At 42.7% G+C, this 13,832-nt stretch overlaps 2 protein-coding genes across 15 annotated transcripts in view; both read left to right on the forward strand.

Moving 5' to 3' along the window:
• Positions 1-3,851, forward strand: part of CPNE4 (copine 4) — a 280,684-nt gene extending 276,833 nt beyond the window's left edge. For all 14 annotated transcript variants that reach the window (XM_063407749.1, XM_063407773.1, XM_063407832.1 and 11 more), the window contains one exon: positions 2,031-3,851. In XM_063407749.1, the coding sequence (XP_063263819.1) occupies positions 2,031-2,162 (132 nt within the window). In that variant the 3' untranslated portion in view covers positions 2,163-3,851. The remainder of the gene's footprint in view (positions 1-2,030) is intronic.
• Positions 3,852-7,255: 3,404 nt separating this feature from the next.
• MRPL3 (mitochondrial ribosomal protein L3) overlaps positions 7,256-13,832 on the forward strand; it is a 29,689-nt gene continuing 23,112 nt past the window's right edge. Inside the window, exons 1-4 of the mRNA XM_063407909.1 lie at positions 7,256-7,582; positions 9,352-9,530; positions 10,331-10,422; positions 11,193-11,291. Of these exons, the coding sequence (XP_063263979.1) occupies positions 7,392-7,582; positions 9,352-9,530; positions 10,331-10,422; positions 11,193-11,291 (561 nt within the window). The 5' untranslated portion in view covers positions 7,256-7,391. The remainder of the gene's footprint in view (positions 7,583-9,351; positions 9,531-10,330; positions 10,423-11,192; positions 11,292-13,832) is intronic.

A 13,832-nucleotide genomic window follows, 5' to 3' on the forward strand; every position in this document is an offset into this window, starting at 1 on the left:
TGCACAGATCCAGAGAAGCTGATGCCAGTGCTCCTGGCCAGCATTTTTAAAGACAGAGCAGAGTGAAGTTTCCTGGTTGCTATAGCTTGTGTGTGGAGTGCTGGCTCAGGGCGCCTTCCCCCACTCCGTTTCTTCCTCTGTGTAGGGTTGTCTGTTTGGTAAGATAGCACAGAGGCAGGCTAAGGTATGTACAGCTTTGACACACTGGGAAGGAGATTTTAAAAATCAGTAATTTTCAATAGCATTGTAGAAATCAGACATTTGTCTGATTCCAAGGGGCATTTTCTGATTATTTTAGCTGTAACTAGATGAACTTTAAGGTCCCTTCCAACCCAAATAATCCCATGATTCTATAAAACAGGTTAAGGCAAGACTGGAAAACCGTGCATTTCAGTTTTCAGGATTAAAATGAATGGGTTCTGCTACTGTGTAACACCTTAGAGCACTTGCTGCACTGTCACATAAAGTATGCTCTATGCTTTGCCAGTTTCTTCATTCAGAAGAAACTTCTTTCTCCAGGCTTTTTTGGCTGCACAAATATTTTGGTGTAAATGTCACAGTAGGGAAACAGCAGTTAATTTTATTTGTTACTAATCCCAAAAGTGAGTCAAAATACAAAAATACAGGAAAAAAAACCACAAGAAAAGATTCTGGTTTTGCTAGCATTATCTTTTTATTTCATACTGGAATTTCTAATAGCCTGGGGTTTTCTTCACCCTTGGATTAGCCTGCCTACAAATAGTTTACCATTTACTTTTCTAAGTAAACCAAATTTTAAGACTCTGTAAGGATAAGGATGCCACCCCACAAAACGGAGTAGGTCAAAAAACAGTCAATACAACTACTTTGTGAGATGGTAGGTTTAAAACTTGGCTGATAACACAACAGACAGTGAGGAGGAAAGTGTTCATTAATTTGGGAAAAAATACTTGGTGTGCAGAAGAAGTGTGATCCAGCCACCAGTTGAGTTCCCTTGCTCTGTCTGAGCTGCAGTCTGCACTCTGTGGAGATAAATACATCAATTTAAACCTCTCAAAATGAAATTTAAGTGCTTGCATTTTTACTGCATTTTTGTGGTGGGCTCAAAAGGAACATGGTCAAGCAGGCTGGTTCTGGAGGACTTGGAACCAGTTCTACCCAAACGCTTAGAAACAAGAAAATCCAAAACATGGGGCAAGAGGGTGCATGGGAGAATGGGTCCCATTTTGTCACTGCTGAATTCAGGGGCTGAGGAATAACCATGCAGCACACACAGGTAATGGTCGCCCACAAAACACCCAGGCCCCTCTGCTTAAAGCCCATTGTGAGGGTGTGAGGCAGCAGCTCTGTGTTGTTGATGGAGGGCAGGGTTTCCCACTGCACTGATGGAGAGCCCACCCCTTGCCTGGGGTGAAAGCCACTGGCCATCTCTGTATCCATCTCTACCTTTCAGGGTCATCAGTTCTTAAGTGTGGTTGATACCACCCATTCTTACAGTTCAGGAAGAGCTTTAAAGCCTCCACCAAGACTTAAACCTTTCTGGTAACCACAGTTGAATTCCAATTCTTTAAAAAGTATTTTTTATTGAATTAAAAACATTCCCAGCCATTAAAACACCATGTCAGACTGTGAAGAGCAGAATGGTGACGAAGGCCTCCCTTTCACAGTGTTGTCCAGTCATGTTCAGCTTGGAGCTCTGCAGGGTCCCTTGCTGAACACTGATGAATGGAGTCTTTTCAGCTTTTTATTGTGATATGGGGCTCTCCCAGAGTGCAGGGAAGTTCAGTTAGCCTGAACTTAAAATAGTCCAAATGGACCCGAAGTCACACAGAGCACTTTTGGCTTTAGTGTACTTTTAGGCAGCTACAGCTTCATACCTAAACTGACTCATCAAATGAGTTTCCAGCAATAGCGTGATTCACTTTAAGTCTTTTTTGCCTTCCATTTCTGCACCATACTTCCTTGATCTCATGGCACCAATGCCTCTAAAACCCATGGCACTTACAGCAGAGAGCCAGGTTAATGCTTGTGTTTTCTACCATTTCCTGCAGGCATCCCCAGCTGCTCTAGCAAAAAGTGTTTTGGCTGAAGTTCCAAACCAAGTCGTGGACTATTACAATGGCAAAGGGATAAAACCAAAATGTATGTCAGAGTACGAGTCTTCCAGGACACTAGCTCCATGAACCTGCCTGCACTCTTTTACAAACTTCAAAAAGAAAAATGCTACTGTCTACAACTACTGTATTTAAAAAAGGAAACAAAAAAATAGCACGTTTTGGTGATTTTTAACTAAAATAACCTTTTTTTTTTTTTTTGCATGTGTAGCCTAAAGGCTTAAATCTGTTAAGCAGTTGTATTGTTGAAAACTTTTTATGAGGAAAAAATCCAGAAAAAAAAAGGTGAACTCTTTACATTACAGCATGTTGCCTTGAAATAAAAAGTTATCTGTATCTGGTTTTTATACAGGTTTGTTGAAATTTTGCTAAATTTCTTATATTTACACTGTAAAGCATTTTGAAATATTTCTTGAGAGTCGGTAGCCAAAATGTCTTTGGTTTAATCTGTTATGAACTGAGGGATTTTTCAAAATGGCAGATGCATGAACTGTATTTTGCATGTTTAAAATAAAAACAACACAGTTTTGCAGTTGTCTTTATTTCTCTCTCTGCCACAACACTGCCTGCTTTCAACTTTCATATTCCAAGGGAAGGGTAATAAAGTGTTTCAAGACATACTTGACCTGAAGCTTGGGCATTTCTGATGTTAGCACCTTATAACATGGACACCCAAAAAAGCCCACTCAGCCTGTGGCCTGAGTAGTAATTTTTCAAAAGCCTGACAAATCCAGCTGTTACAAAGTGTTCAGACCACAGCTGTAAAGAGATCTGACTTGGAAAGCATGATCCATCATGACTTCATGTCTTAAAACACGCCTACTTAACACAAACAGTTTGGCTGGCTTTCAAACAGGGTGTATTTTGGCTATCCAAATTTATAATCTTCTGTTTGGGAAGTCTTATTTTGTTCCATTTGTGTTTTTAAATCTCACTGGTAGTATTGAACTCCGTGTGGCACATTTTCCAGATGAAATTTTGCACAGCCTGATTTTGTGACAAATCCTCTCACACCTGTGTGTGATAGAACTGGTTTTTACCAAAAGAATATTGAAACCACCTTAAAAAAAAAAAAAGATAGAGGACACAAGAACAGAATGGTGGTGGATTGTACTTTTCCACTGAAATATTTATCTATGTAAGTGAAGAAATTAAATGAATGGTATTTTTTGTGTTTGAAGGATGACTTGTTAAAAACTAAGGAGAAAATTTCACAAAAAATAATCTGTGTGGGATTGTCCAAAAGGCACAACTTTGGATGAGTTGTTCTCCCGCTGAATTGAAAACATTCTTGTTGCTAGTTCCTGAAGAAGCTGTTTGGGGCCAGCACTGAATATTTTGGAAACCTTCCCCTGTGAGCAAGGGATTTTGATTAAGAAATACATATTTTTAAATGAGTTTGCAGGTAATTCTCCTTTAGAGGTAACTTCCATAGGAGCAGCTTTGATTGATGATTTTGTACTCTTAAATGAAGGCAGTGGGATAGCCAAGATGCATGGGGCTGCCTCCCCAGCACATTCAGTCCTGCCTCATCTCTATCCTGCAGTGCCATCATTCACACTTGCTTGCAAAGATTTCTTCAGCTGATCAGATACTGAGCAGCAGCCAGTATTACTTGGTCATGGGTGTAAATTGTCTGGAGATGTCCAAACTGATAGATCTCAAATGCAGATTTCCATGTAATGGCTGACACTTCATTTGAGAGCTCACCCTGTCAGGCTGCACATCTCTCCCTCTGTGGGTGTGTTTCATCTGGAAGCTACTGTGATCTCCCCTTACGTGTCACACAGCATTCTGCCAATGACTCTTAATTCTTACATACAACACCTCGAGTTTCTTAATCCCACTTCCTCCCTATTTTCTTTCCTTCCTTATTCTCAGGAGGAGCATTTTCTAGCTCAGGACTGAAAAACCAATGACCCCGTGTTCTTTCCTCCTCCAGTATCTCATTTTGTTTTCTTGCCCAAGATTTTTAAATGTTCTGCACCTCAGATTCCTCATCTGTAAAATGAAGGTCACTGTCATGTATCATAAATATCTCTCAATAGTACTGGGGGTCTTTAAGACTTGAAAAGTGATTTGAGATCCTTCCTCAGAGGCATGATGGTGCTCTCACCGTGTAAAGAGTACTACATTACCCTGGCACCTGCATTAAGGGATGTCATCTACAGTTGAGGAGAAGTTCAGCCTTTTCTTTTATCCTTTGCAGACTGAATGAAAGAAAGCTTTCAGCAAGAAAAATTAGGAATCCGATAAATTGTTCTTCTGGTACATGTGATCTTTGACTAAACTAATTTTTGAAATGTTTATGGTTACATAGAATTGGGTGGTTACAGCTCTTCATTTCCACAGCTGTTACGAGGTGCTTCTAAAATGTGGCATCATGTAAAATGCAGAGATCAACAGGCTATTGTATGCTGAGCTATATAACCCATCAGTCATTTTCATGGCTGCACATGGTGTATGTGTCTTTAGAACCCCAGCTGCTGCAGATCTTTCTGTTTACTTTACACAATCCTTATTATAACTGCTCTCTACTTAAAAACAAATCATTATCAGCAGTTGGTATAAGTCAGCAATTCTGTAGCAGCCCTCAAGTGTTTGGAAAGATACCTTCATGGTATTGAAAAATCAATTGGAAATCTCCTTCAGTCTGTACAGATCTCAGCATGTGAGACAAACATGTAATGGTGTGATGAGTTGGTGTAGGATGCACAAAAGACAAAACTGGCCATAAGGTAAAGGCTTACTAATGAGGCTTTGGATGTTATTTTCATTGCTCCAAGCTACTCTCTGCAATAAAATACTGTGGACTTTGTGCAGGGTAACCTCATTAAATATATGAATATATCTCTGAAATGGGGTATTTTTCCTCCTGTTTTATCTACTTAGGGTTTTAGCAAGGCCATTCTGCCTTTAGGCTGAACTGCCATCAATTTCTGCTGCAGATTTTTCATGCAAATTTAAACTTCTACTGCCTTTTGATGGATCATTTTAAATTCTGAAAACCGTTTTAAAATAAATTACATCTTGTCCTTTTGGGATAACCAATGATCTAAAATATGTGCTCTGCCAGCTACAACCCTGCCTTCCTTTTTATCTCAAATCCAATTCAAAAACCGAAGTCACAGAAAACTCCTATTAGCCCAAAATACATTAATATCTAAAGTTCTTGAGCCAGATACTGGGATTTTTAGTTTGTAGGGGACATTACATCCACAAGAGATTTGAAAAAAACACTAATACAGTACTAAGTGCTTATTACCCTAAGGTTAAACCTTTCCATATGAAGGTTTTACCATGATGAACAATGTAGTGTTCTACTTTTTTTTTTTTTTAATTTACAGGAAGTGCCATTTTTGCCACAAGAAAAATAGAGTTTATAGCACCACTTGCCCTCCTTCACACAGAGGTCTTATTTGTACCTTCAGTCCTGAGCTGAGGAGCTGCACTATACCAGAGACAATTTCAGCAATTACAGAACAATACAAATGATAATTGTGCATGAAATCCTGTGTCACCTCAGCTGTGCAGGATCCTACCTGAGAAAAGCATCATACTGTGGCAGCAAGGCTTGCTAGGATCAAGGGAGCACTCTTCTTTGCCTGGGAACATCTGCCATGGTTTGGCAAGTTACTTGATCTTGCAATGCTCCTTCATTCCAGATCTCGAAAATGGGGGCAAACAGAATTTTGCTACTTCCTGGGGACTTTCGGTCAGGTTACCACCACTGTAGGGTTGCCACAATGCTCAGAAATTGGGACATAAGACCTTTATCATTTTTAGACCCTTTATTCTCCTGCTATAAAGGACTCTGTCAGAGCAGCAGCATAAGCTACCCATGGACCCCATTAGAAAACACATCCACATGAAATTCAGCAACATCCCTGATGTTCTTGATGCCAGGGAGAGAGCAAAAAGATGCAGTGATCACTGTGATAGCAGAGATGACTGCCCAGCTTCAGAGAGGGAATGTCATTGGACTGTAAACTCAGGAGATGCAATGCTGAACACACGACGTGGCTACTTCATAAAACGACAAGAAGTAAATTTGGGACAAGGAACGTGTGTGAAAGCTACTGTGAAGTTTCTGGATCACAGTTTTGGGTGTGAACACCAAAACAGCCCAGTTACAAGCCTCAAGAGCAACACCCCCCTCCCCCCCACACACACATACCATAGTAGGGGAAAAGATGGAGTAGTGGGGTAAAGAGAAGCAAGGACAGATACCAGCTGACCATGCTGAAAGCTCGTGTGTTTTTATAAAAAGGGATTTACGCTGAAACCAGAAGGGAATCTTGGGGTCATACCCCTTCACTGTCCTAACTACTGCACTTTCAGTTGGGATGGTTACCTGGCAGGAAGGAAAAAAAAAAAAAAAAAAAAAAAAAAAAAAAAAAAAAAAAAAAAAGCTGAGTCAATTCTGAATACTAAAGAAAGCCACACCACACCAAAGGCAGAGCGTCACAGGTACCACCCCTGTGTCAGCCTGCCCAGAACCTTCTGCCTTACCCATTTCAATTTTACCAGGAACTTTCTCTCGCTACGCTATTAAATACACTGCCCATAAACGCTGCCCTCCCGCTGTCACACGGCCCAGCCCAGCACATAATCACAGAGTGATAGGAAAGTTCAGGTTGGGAAAGGCCCGTGAGGGCATCGAGCCCACCCCTTACCCCCGCCTTGCCGGGGCCATCGCATCACCCCGTCCTTAATGCCACATCCACGTTTGTTAGGAACCCTGCCAGGGACGGGATCCCACCACCTTCCCCGGGCAGCCTGTTCCAACGCTTGAGCACCCTTTCCGTGAAGAACTTTCCCCCAGTATCAGGTCTAAACTGCCTCTGGCACAACTTGAGGCCTTTTCTTCTCGTTCTGTCGCTCATTTCCATGGAAGCAAAGCGCTGCAGTTGAGCCCCGCACCCCGAGCAAGTTTGACACAGCAGAGTCGCTTCTTCCCGGGCACCACCAGACCCCCGAGGGCCTCTGCTCAACACCTGTAGGAAGGTTTTGAGTGCATTGTCCCGCCACCCTGCGTGCTGAGGGGTGCCTGCCAGCGGTAAAGCCCTCCAGCCGCTGGCATTTTCCCGTCTTAGACACCTGCGTGTCGGATTTCACCGGCTCGCGGCTGGCACGCAGGCAGAGGAAGGATGGCATGATGGAAGGGCTGCGGGGGTAAGGGGCCCGTGCCTATTTCTGCACGTCCTCGCCCTTGCATGCGGTATTCCCCTCGGGTCTCCCCCTAGCTCCACGGCTGCCGCAGCCCACGCCCATCTTTGGGGTGATTCAGGAGCTTTGATGTCGCCCTCGGGCTCGCCGCCCGCGGGGCGGAACTCTCTGTGCGGGGCAGCACGGAAGGTTTCCAGCGGCGGACGCGGCGCGGCCGGAAGGCGGCGGCTCCGCCGGCGTGGCGGCATGGCGGGCTGGGGGCGGCTGGCCCGGCTCGGCGGGCGCCTCTGGGCAGCGGCGGCGCCGGCTCCCGGACACAGGTAGTGGTACGGCTGGGAGGGGGAGGCGCTGCTCTGGGGGAGGAGAGGGAAAGAAGCGGCAGGAAGAGCGGAGAGCAGAGCGTGGCTCGGCCCCTGTCGCAGCCCCGAGGTCACAGAATTGTAGAATGGCCTGGGTTGGAAGGGAACCTTGAAGATAATCTAGTTCCAGCCCCCTGCTATGGAAAAGGACGCCTTCAGCTAGACCAGGTTGCTCAGAACTGCATCCAGCGCGGCCTTGAACACTGCCAGGGATGGGGCATCCACACAGCTTCTCTAGGCAACCTGTTCCAGTGCCTCACCACTCACAGCAAAGGATTTTTTCCTAATATATAATCTAAGCCTACTGTCTTTCAGTTTGAACCCATTCCCCCACGGTCTTGCCAGTACATCCTCTTGTAAGCAGCTCTGCCTCGTCTTTCCTGTAAATTCCCTTCAGGTGCTGAAGGTGAGTGGCACCTGAGCGGCGCTTTTCCCTGGGCGCCCTTTGCAGAGGCCTCTGCGTGCAGCCCGCTGGCAGCGCCTGGAAGCTTTGTTCGTGGTCCCAGGGGTTACTGCCGGCGCATCCCAGCCTTAGAAATAGTCCCGGTCTTAGAAGTAGCCCCAACTGCGTGGGAGTTAAGGCAGGACAGGCGTGTTCACATCCAAGGCATCTTTGCAGCGTAGTGAGCGACTTGACCTGCCATGTTTGGGGTCACCTTGGCCTGCTGGCCACGTGCGTTCACTCCCTGTACTATTAAATACTCTTTTGTTGACATTGCAAAGGACTGGGGAGCATTCAAGCCTTTTTCAGCCCTCATAAAATTTATGCAGGACACTAAGCTGTTTTGCAGTGTTTGTAGAATCAGAGAGTTGTCAGGGCTGGAAGGGAGCTGAGGAGCCAAGTTCTAAGCTGAGGTCTAAGCTCTTCCTCACAGCGTGGCCAGCCCTGAGGTCAGACCAGGTTGCTCAAGGCTTTGTGGTGTTAGGCCTTGAAAGCCTCCAGCCTCCTATGAATCCTCATACTCCCTCCAGAACCCAGTGCCAGTGTTTGGCTGTCTTCAGGCTGAGTATTTTTTTCCTTACGTCAAATCTGAATGCCTCGTTTCAGTTTATAGCACTTCTCTCACTTTCTTGGCGTGCACGTCATTGACATGGCCTGCCTTGGTCTTGTCAGTGGCTTTCTCACAAATTATTCCATGCCACTTGTGGATGGGACTGTGCATTTCTCCTTTGTGAATTTCACTGGGTTCCTTGTTGGTTTGTCCCTCTGGCTGGCAGAGGGACACCCTTGAGCGTCACCCACTGCTCCCTTCAAACTGAATCACTCATCCCCTCTCAGAGGCCACTGGTAAAGATACTGAACTGGGCAAGTCCCTGAACAGACTCTTGTGGAACTCTGCTTGTAACTGGCCTTCTAGAAGAGTCCAAACCATCAGCTGTGACACCTTCAGCTGATGATCCAACCAGGTTTTTGCTTGGCTGATAGCCCGCCCATCCATGCCATAACATCCCATCTTGGATAGAAAGATGCCACAAGAGATTGTTTTAGAAAGCCTTGCTAAAGTTAAGGTAAACAGTACCTACAGTTACCTCTTTAGTTCCTGGATCTAGCTGGGGTCTTTTTATCTTAAAGGGATGGTTGGTTGTTTTTCACTCCCCTTTGGTACAATTCAGAACACTTAGTCAAATGACAGATAATTAGGTGTTTAATAAGTTAGAGGTAACATACATGTTATGAGACACTTCTTGTACTGATAAGACACTCAAAACCTTTTCCCACCTCTGGAAAGGTGCCAGCTGGGCTTTGTAGTCAGGAACATCAACAGTTCAACGTGGTGGCACGAGCATCTTTCTGAAGAGAATGTGGAGTTCCTTAAGAAGATAACTGCAGAGGATTACAAAGCTCAGACAGCCAGCAAGCTGTGCCCTCTGAAAGATGAGCCGTGGCCACTGAATAAGTGGACACCAGGTGAGAAAGGCTCTCTTCTGAAATACCTGTTCATGCTGAAATTATTGTTGTTGTGTTGCATTCAGTAACATCAGGATTGTGTCTTGTGAAGTATTCTCCTTTTGTCTTTCACACCAGTCAATCAATAAATCTCCTAGTAAATAAGTAAATATAATGCATCAGTTCTCTAAAAAGCATTTAAAACATTACAAGATGTTAAGAACCTTTTAAGAACTTTTAGTTTTTAGTCCAGGACTTGGCCCATCCCACTCCTATACAACAACAAGATAATAAATTAAGGATTTGTCAGAAAAGTCTCCTTAGAACATAAAGTGTATTAACTTGAAAATATTCTTGTTAATATTGCTGAATTCTGAAGGAAAAGTCTAGTATATAATACATCCCACTTGTGGTCTGCGATTACAAATTCTTATGGACTAGAATTAAGTTTTTAAGCTTTCAAAAGGGTCACATCATTTGTGTGGCAGACTTTACAGGTTGCCTTTGCAAAGATTGGGATGGGAGGAACCTCCTACAGTGACCTTTTCTGTAGTTAGTTTGGCTCTAATATATGGGTATTCTATTTTGGAAAAACATAGAACCAAAAGTAGTTGCATTTCCTGTCAAACACAACTGAAACAGGAACAAGTTTACTGCTGGTGGGGTTAAAAACCCCCAGCCTACCTGCAAGGATTTAGTGGTGTTTTCTCTCCTTCACCTCCTTAGGAGGGATGAGAGTTAATGGGACTTTGCAGATAATTAGATGAACTCTTTCAGTTACTAAGTGTGAAGGTGCATCCCTGTTCTGTTTTGATCTACAGATTCCATCAGAGTTGGCGTTGTTGCAGTAAAACTGGGGATGATGCCAATATGGACCAAGTCAGGAGAGAAGCGTGCTGTCACACTGCTTAAGGTGAAATAAAGCATCGTGAATTTCATCCCCTACACTGTATTCAGATTGCAAACCAGCTGTTTCAAGGAAAAGTGAAATTTACTGCTTGAACAGTAGGAAATCCTGAAAGAAAGTGAAGATTTCTTTCACTGCTGTATAGTGCACCACGCCCATTCTGGTTATATCCAGGCTTTCTAGGAGCAGTCTGCCCCACTACCTCAGCTATTCAAATGCTGCAGAGCTGTGAGTGGTGTTACCTAGGTGATGTAACAAAGCTGGGGTTAACTGTCCCACTTCACTGCTTTTATTTCTCCACCTGCAGGCATGTTGGGATTAGTTTCACCTTGGTTTCTGAGCCTTTGTAGCTCTGAGGCTGCTGCTTCATACTCTGCAGCAGCTGCTCTTGTGGTGTAGCCTTTTGCTGACTGGCTGCTGCCATAAGAGGAGCCACTGCTCCATCAGGTTCACAGGGAAAAGCAGGAGGAGTCTAAAATGAGGGCTCTTACTTTGTGCTTTGCATGCTTATAATAGGGGATCTGCAGATCTTGTGTGAAAAAGGTGATTATAATTTCTAGAGCATTTATGGAATTAGTTTTCATCCTACTAATTTTTTTTTTGTGTTAAAATAAGCCTTCAGTTCACTGGAAAAGCAATGTCAGTGGTAAAAACGTAACACGCTGTCTTACCTGTAGGCTGTACTTCTGTTATGAAAACAGAGACTGACTTTGGTGTTTTGTTGTCTCAAAGTGTACACATCTGCTTATGCTCAGACTAACACTTCTTTTCTCTAGGTTCAAGATTGCCATGTCTTAAGATATGTTTCAAAGGAAGAGTCGGGTGGAAAAACGGCTAAGCTGCTCGTTGGAGGCAAAAATGTATCTCCTTTTTCTGTAAGTGAAGCACTTTGGGGGTCACTGTTGGAATAGTTGTTTCTGTTATGATCACAATACAAAAGTAGCATAAGCAGACTTCTCCGAAAGATTTATTGGCAGACAAGCGTGCTCCGTGAATGATCTTTTGTCACATTCACTTCTGCCATTTCCTAAAACGAGTGTAAATTCTTGGTCGAGAGAATAGCAAGAACTTTTTGAGAGTTTTGCTTCTTAATTCTCTAGGAAGGCTGTGGGTTTAGGAATTTGTTTTGATATGCGGTGTCCAGGGTTTGAAGGACCACTAGCAGTGGAGAAATGTGTGTTCTTCACGTCTGTGGAGATGCAGTTGGGATGAGGACTGCAAGATACACGCTTCAAGGGCCTGTTGTAAACTTACTCAGCTTCATCAGTTGTTTACAACTTAGTGCTCTAGCTTACTCTTCTGTACTGTCTTTTTAGCTATAGTTCTGATTTTCCCCAGGTCTGTCAACTTTGTTTAATTTGCGTGTAGTTCTGCTGATAAGTAACTTTAAGACTTACCTTTTCAAGAAGATTGTAACTTACGATTGTAACTCATCAACAGCCGTATCAAAGCCACTCGCTTGTTTAGACATCCCAGTTGCTTGATGTGGAATTCCCAGATATCTCTAGTGGCTGACGTTGTCTGGCAGAGCTGTCATTCCCCAGGATGAGTTAGAGATCAAGCAGGAACAAAATATTCCCTCAAAGGATTGCAGTTTCTGTGATGCGTTATTTCTGGAAAATATAATTTTTCAATTCTTGCAATATCCTGACACTCACTTGTCTGATTTAGGCAAGTAAAAAAATCCCAGGGCTCATAACTACTAAGCAGATTATCTCAGTTCATGATTGTGGCTTTTTGAGGACATAGATTTCCATTTTTCAAACAGATGGTTGTGCCAGGGCCTCAAAATTAATCTGTGTAGCTGCTTCTGCTTTAGTGGATGTAAGAGAAGAAGGACCTTTTCTACTTTGATGGATCTGTTGGCTTTTTTAGTATATTCTACTGATTTTGAGCAGGCTTATACTTCAAGATGCCATTCTTTTATTCCGTTGGTTTATGCCATGTTTGACTGTCACAGCTTGTACTCTTCAGGTGTGTACCCTGTCACTTCAGTCCATTTCTGCTTTCCAGGTATGACATTTTTCCTGGACAAATGACAGCTGTGGTTTTTTGTTTCCTGCTACTTTGATCTAAGACATGCAAGAGTCATGAGAATAATAATTTTCAAGTTGTATTTTGCTCATTAGACAACTTAGAGCTGATCTTTTCATGAAGATGATGTTGCCAGTAAATCCAGTATGTTGTCAGAGTCAAATTTTTTTATTCCTCACCAGAAGTGAGGAGGTATGAAGAAAACTTCTTTCTTTAGGAACAGCTAAAGAAAGCTGTTTCTAAACAGCTTCTTCTTTCTTAAAGAAACAGCTTCTATGAAAATTTCTTCAAAGCAGAACTACCTAAAAAGTCAACTCAAGGACTTCGTAGTAGTGTGAGTTATGTTAAATACTTTCTTTGGGCATAATTTTTCCCAAGTTGGCTTCTATTAGTTTGATTGAACTTAGACTCATTTTAATAAAGCAATTAATTAAATATCCCTTGAGCAGTCTTTGGTGAGGTCCTGGCCTGAGACTGAACTGTGTATTAATATTATTATTGTACTGAGCTCTGTATTATTATTTTTACATCATCATTGTTTAAACTAGATAATTCCTAAGGAAGAATTTGACATACTGCTTCTGAGCAGTTTTACTTGTTTACTTGTTTACAAGTTACGTATTTCTGTGGTTTAGCTGCAAGTTTGGATCATTGTTTTCCTATGTTTATCAGCCTTTTTTTGTGTTTCTTTTCTCCGCGAAGTGTCAGAGGTGAGAATTAAAGGTGACTGATACTGTCTTCTATTAGCATAAGCAATTTCTCTTTTGTTAATTCCTCATAGGAACATCTGCCTTCCTCAGATTCCTCACAGCTACTGATTTTTAATGAATTCAATCAAAAGATTCCTTCAGTAATTTTTCTAACAAAGAATTTCCTGCATTTCTTTGGAGTGTCAAATTGCTTTAAAACTGATAAGGGGTATTGCATTTTTAGCAAGATTCATTTTTCCTTTTTAGCGTGATGTATGTCACTCTCCTATAAGTGAACAGATTTTTCATGATTTTTTAATGCAAAATTATGCACAAAAGTACAGTTCTGTCAGTGCTCAAACTTTTTTTTTGTCAAAACTATTTTATATGCTTCCTGTAAGTGAGGGCATGTCGATCATTTTCCTGTAATACTGGAAGATATTGTTGGTGTTTTTTAAAAAAAGAAACATCTGAGAATTCACTCAGTCTTCATGTCTTCAGTATTGCTTTTTAGGAAGGGTTTTGTTTGTAAAAATACATCTCTCTGACTTGGCTGTCTGAAGAGGAGGTGCTGTTACAGTAGAACAGTGCCAGGCTACAGCCTAGAGTAGGAGCCCTGGGATGTAGGTGAATTTTACCCTTTTGAATTCACGATGCTCTTCTTCAGCTGTGGTAGCTCTTTGCAGCCACCCG

The sequence above is a fragment of the Prinia subflava genome, chromosome 1 (genome assembly GCF_021018805.1).
Source record: "Prinia subflava isolate CZ2003 ecotype Zambia chromosome 1, Cam_Psub_1.2, whole genome shotgun sequence".
NCBI classification, from domain to species: Eukaryota; Metazoa; Chordata; class Aves; order Passeriformes; family Cisticolidae; genus Prinia; species Prinia subflava.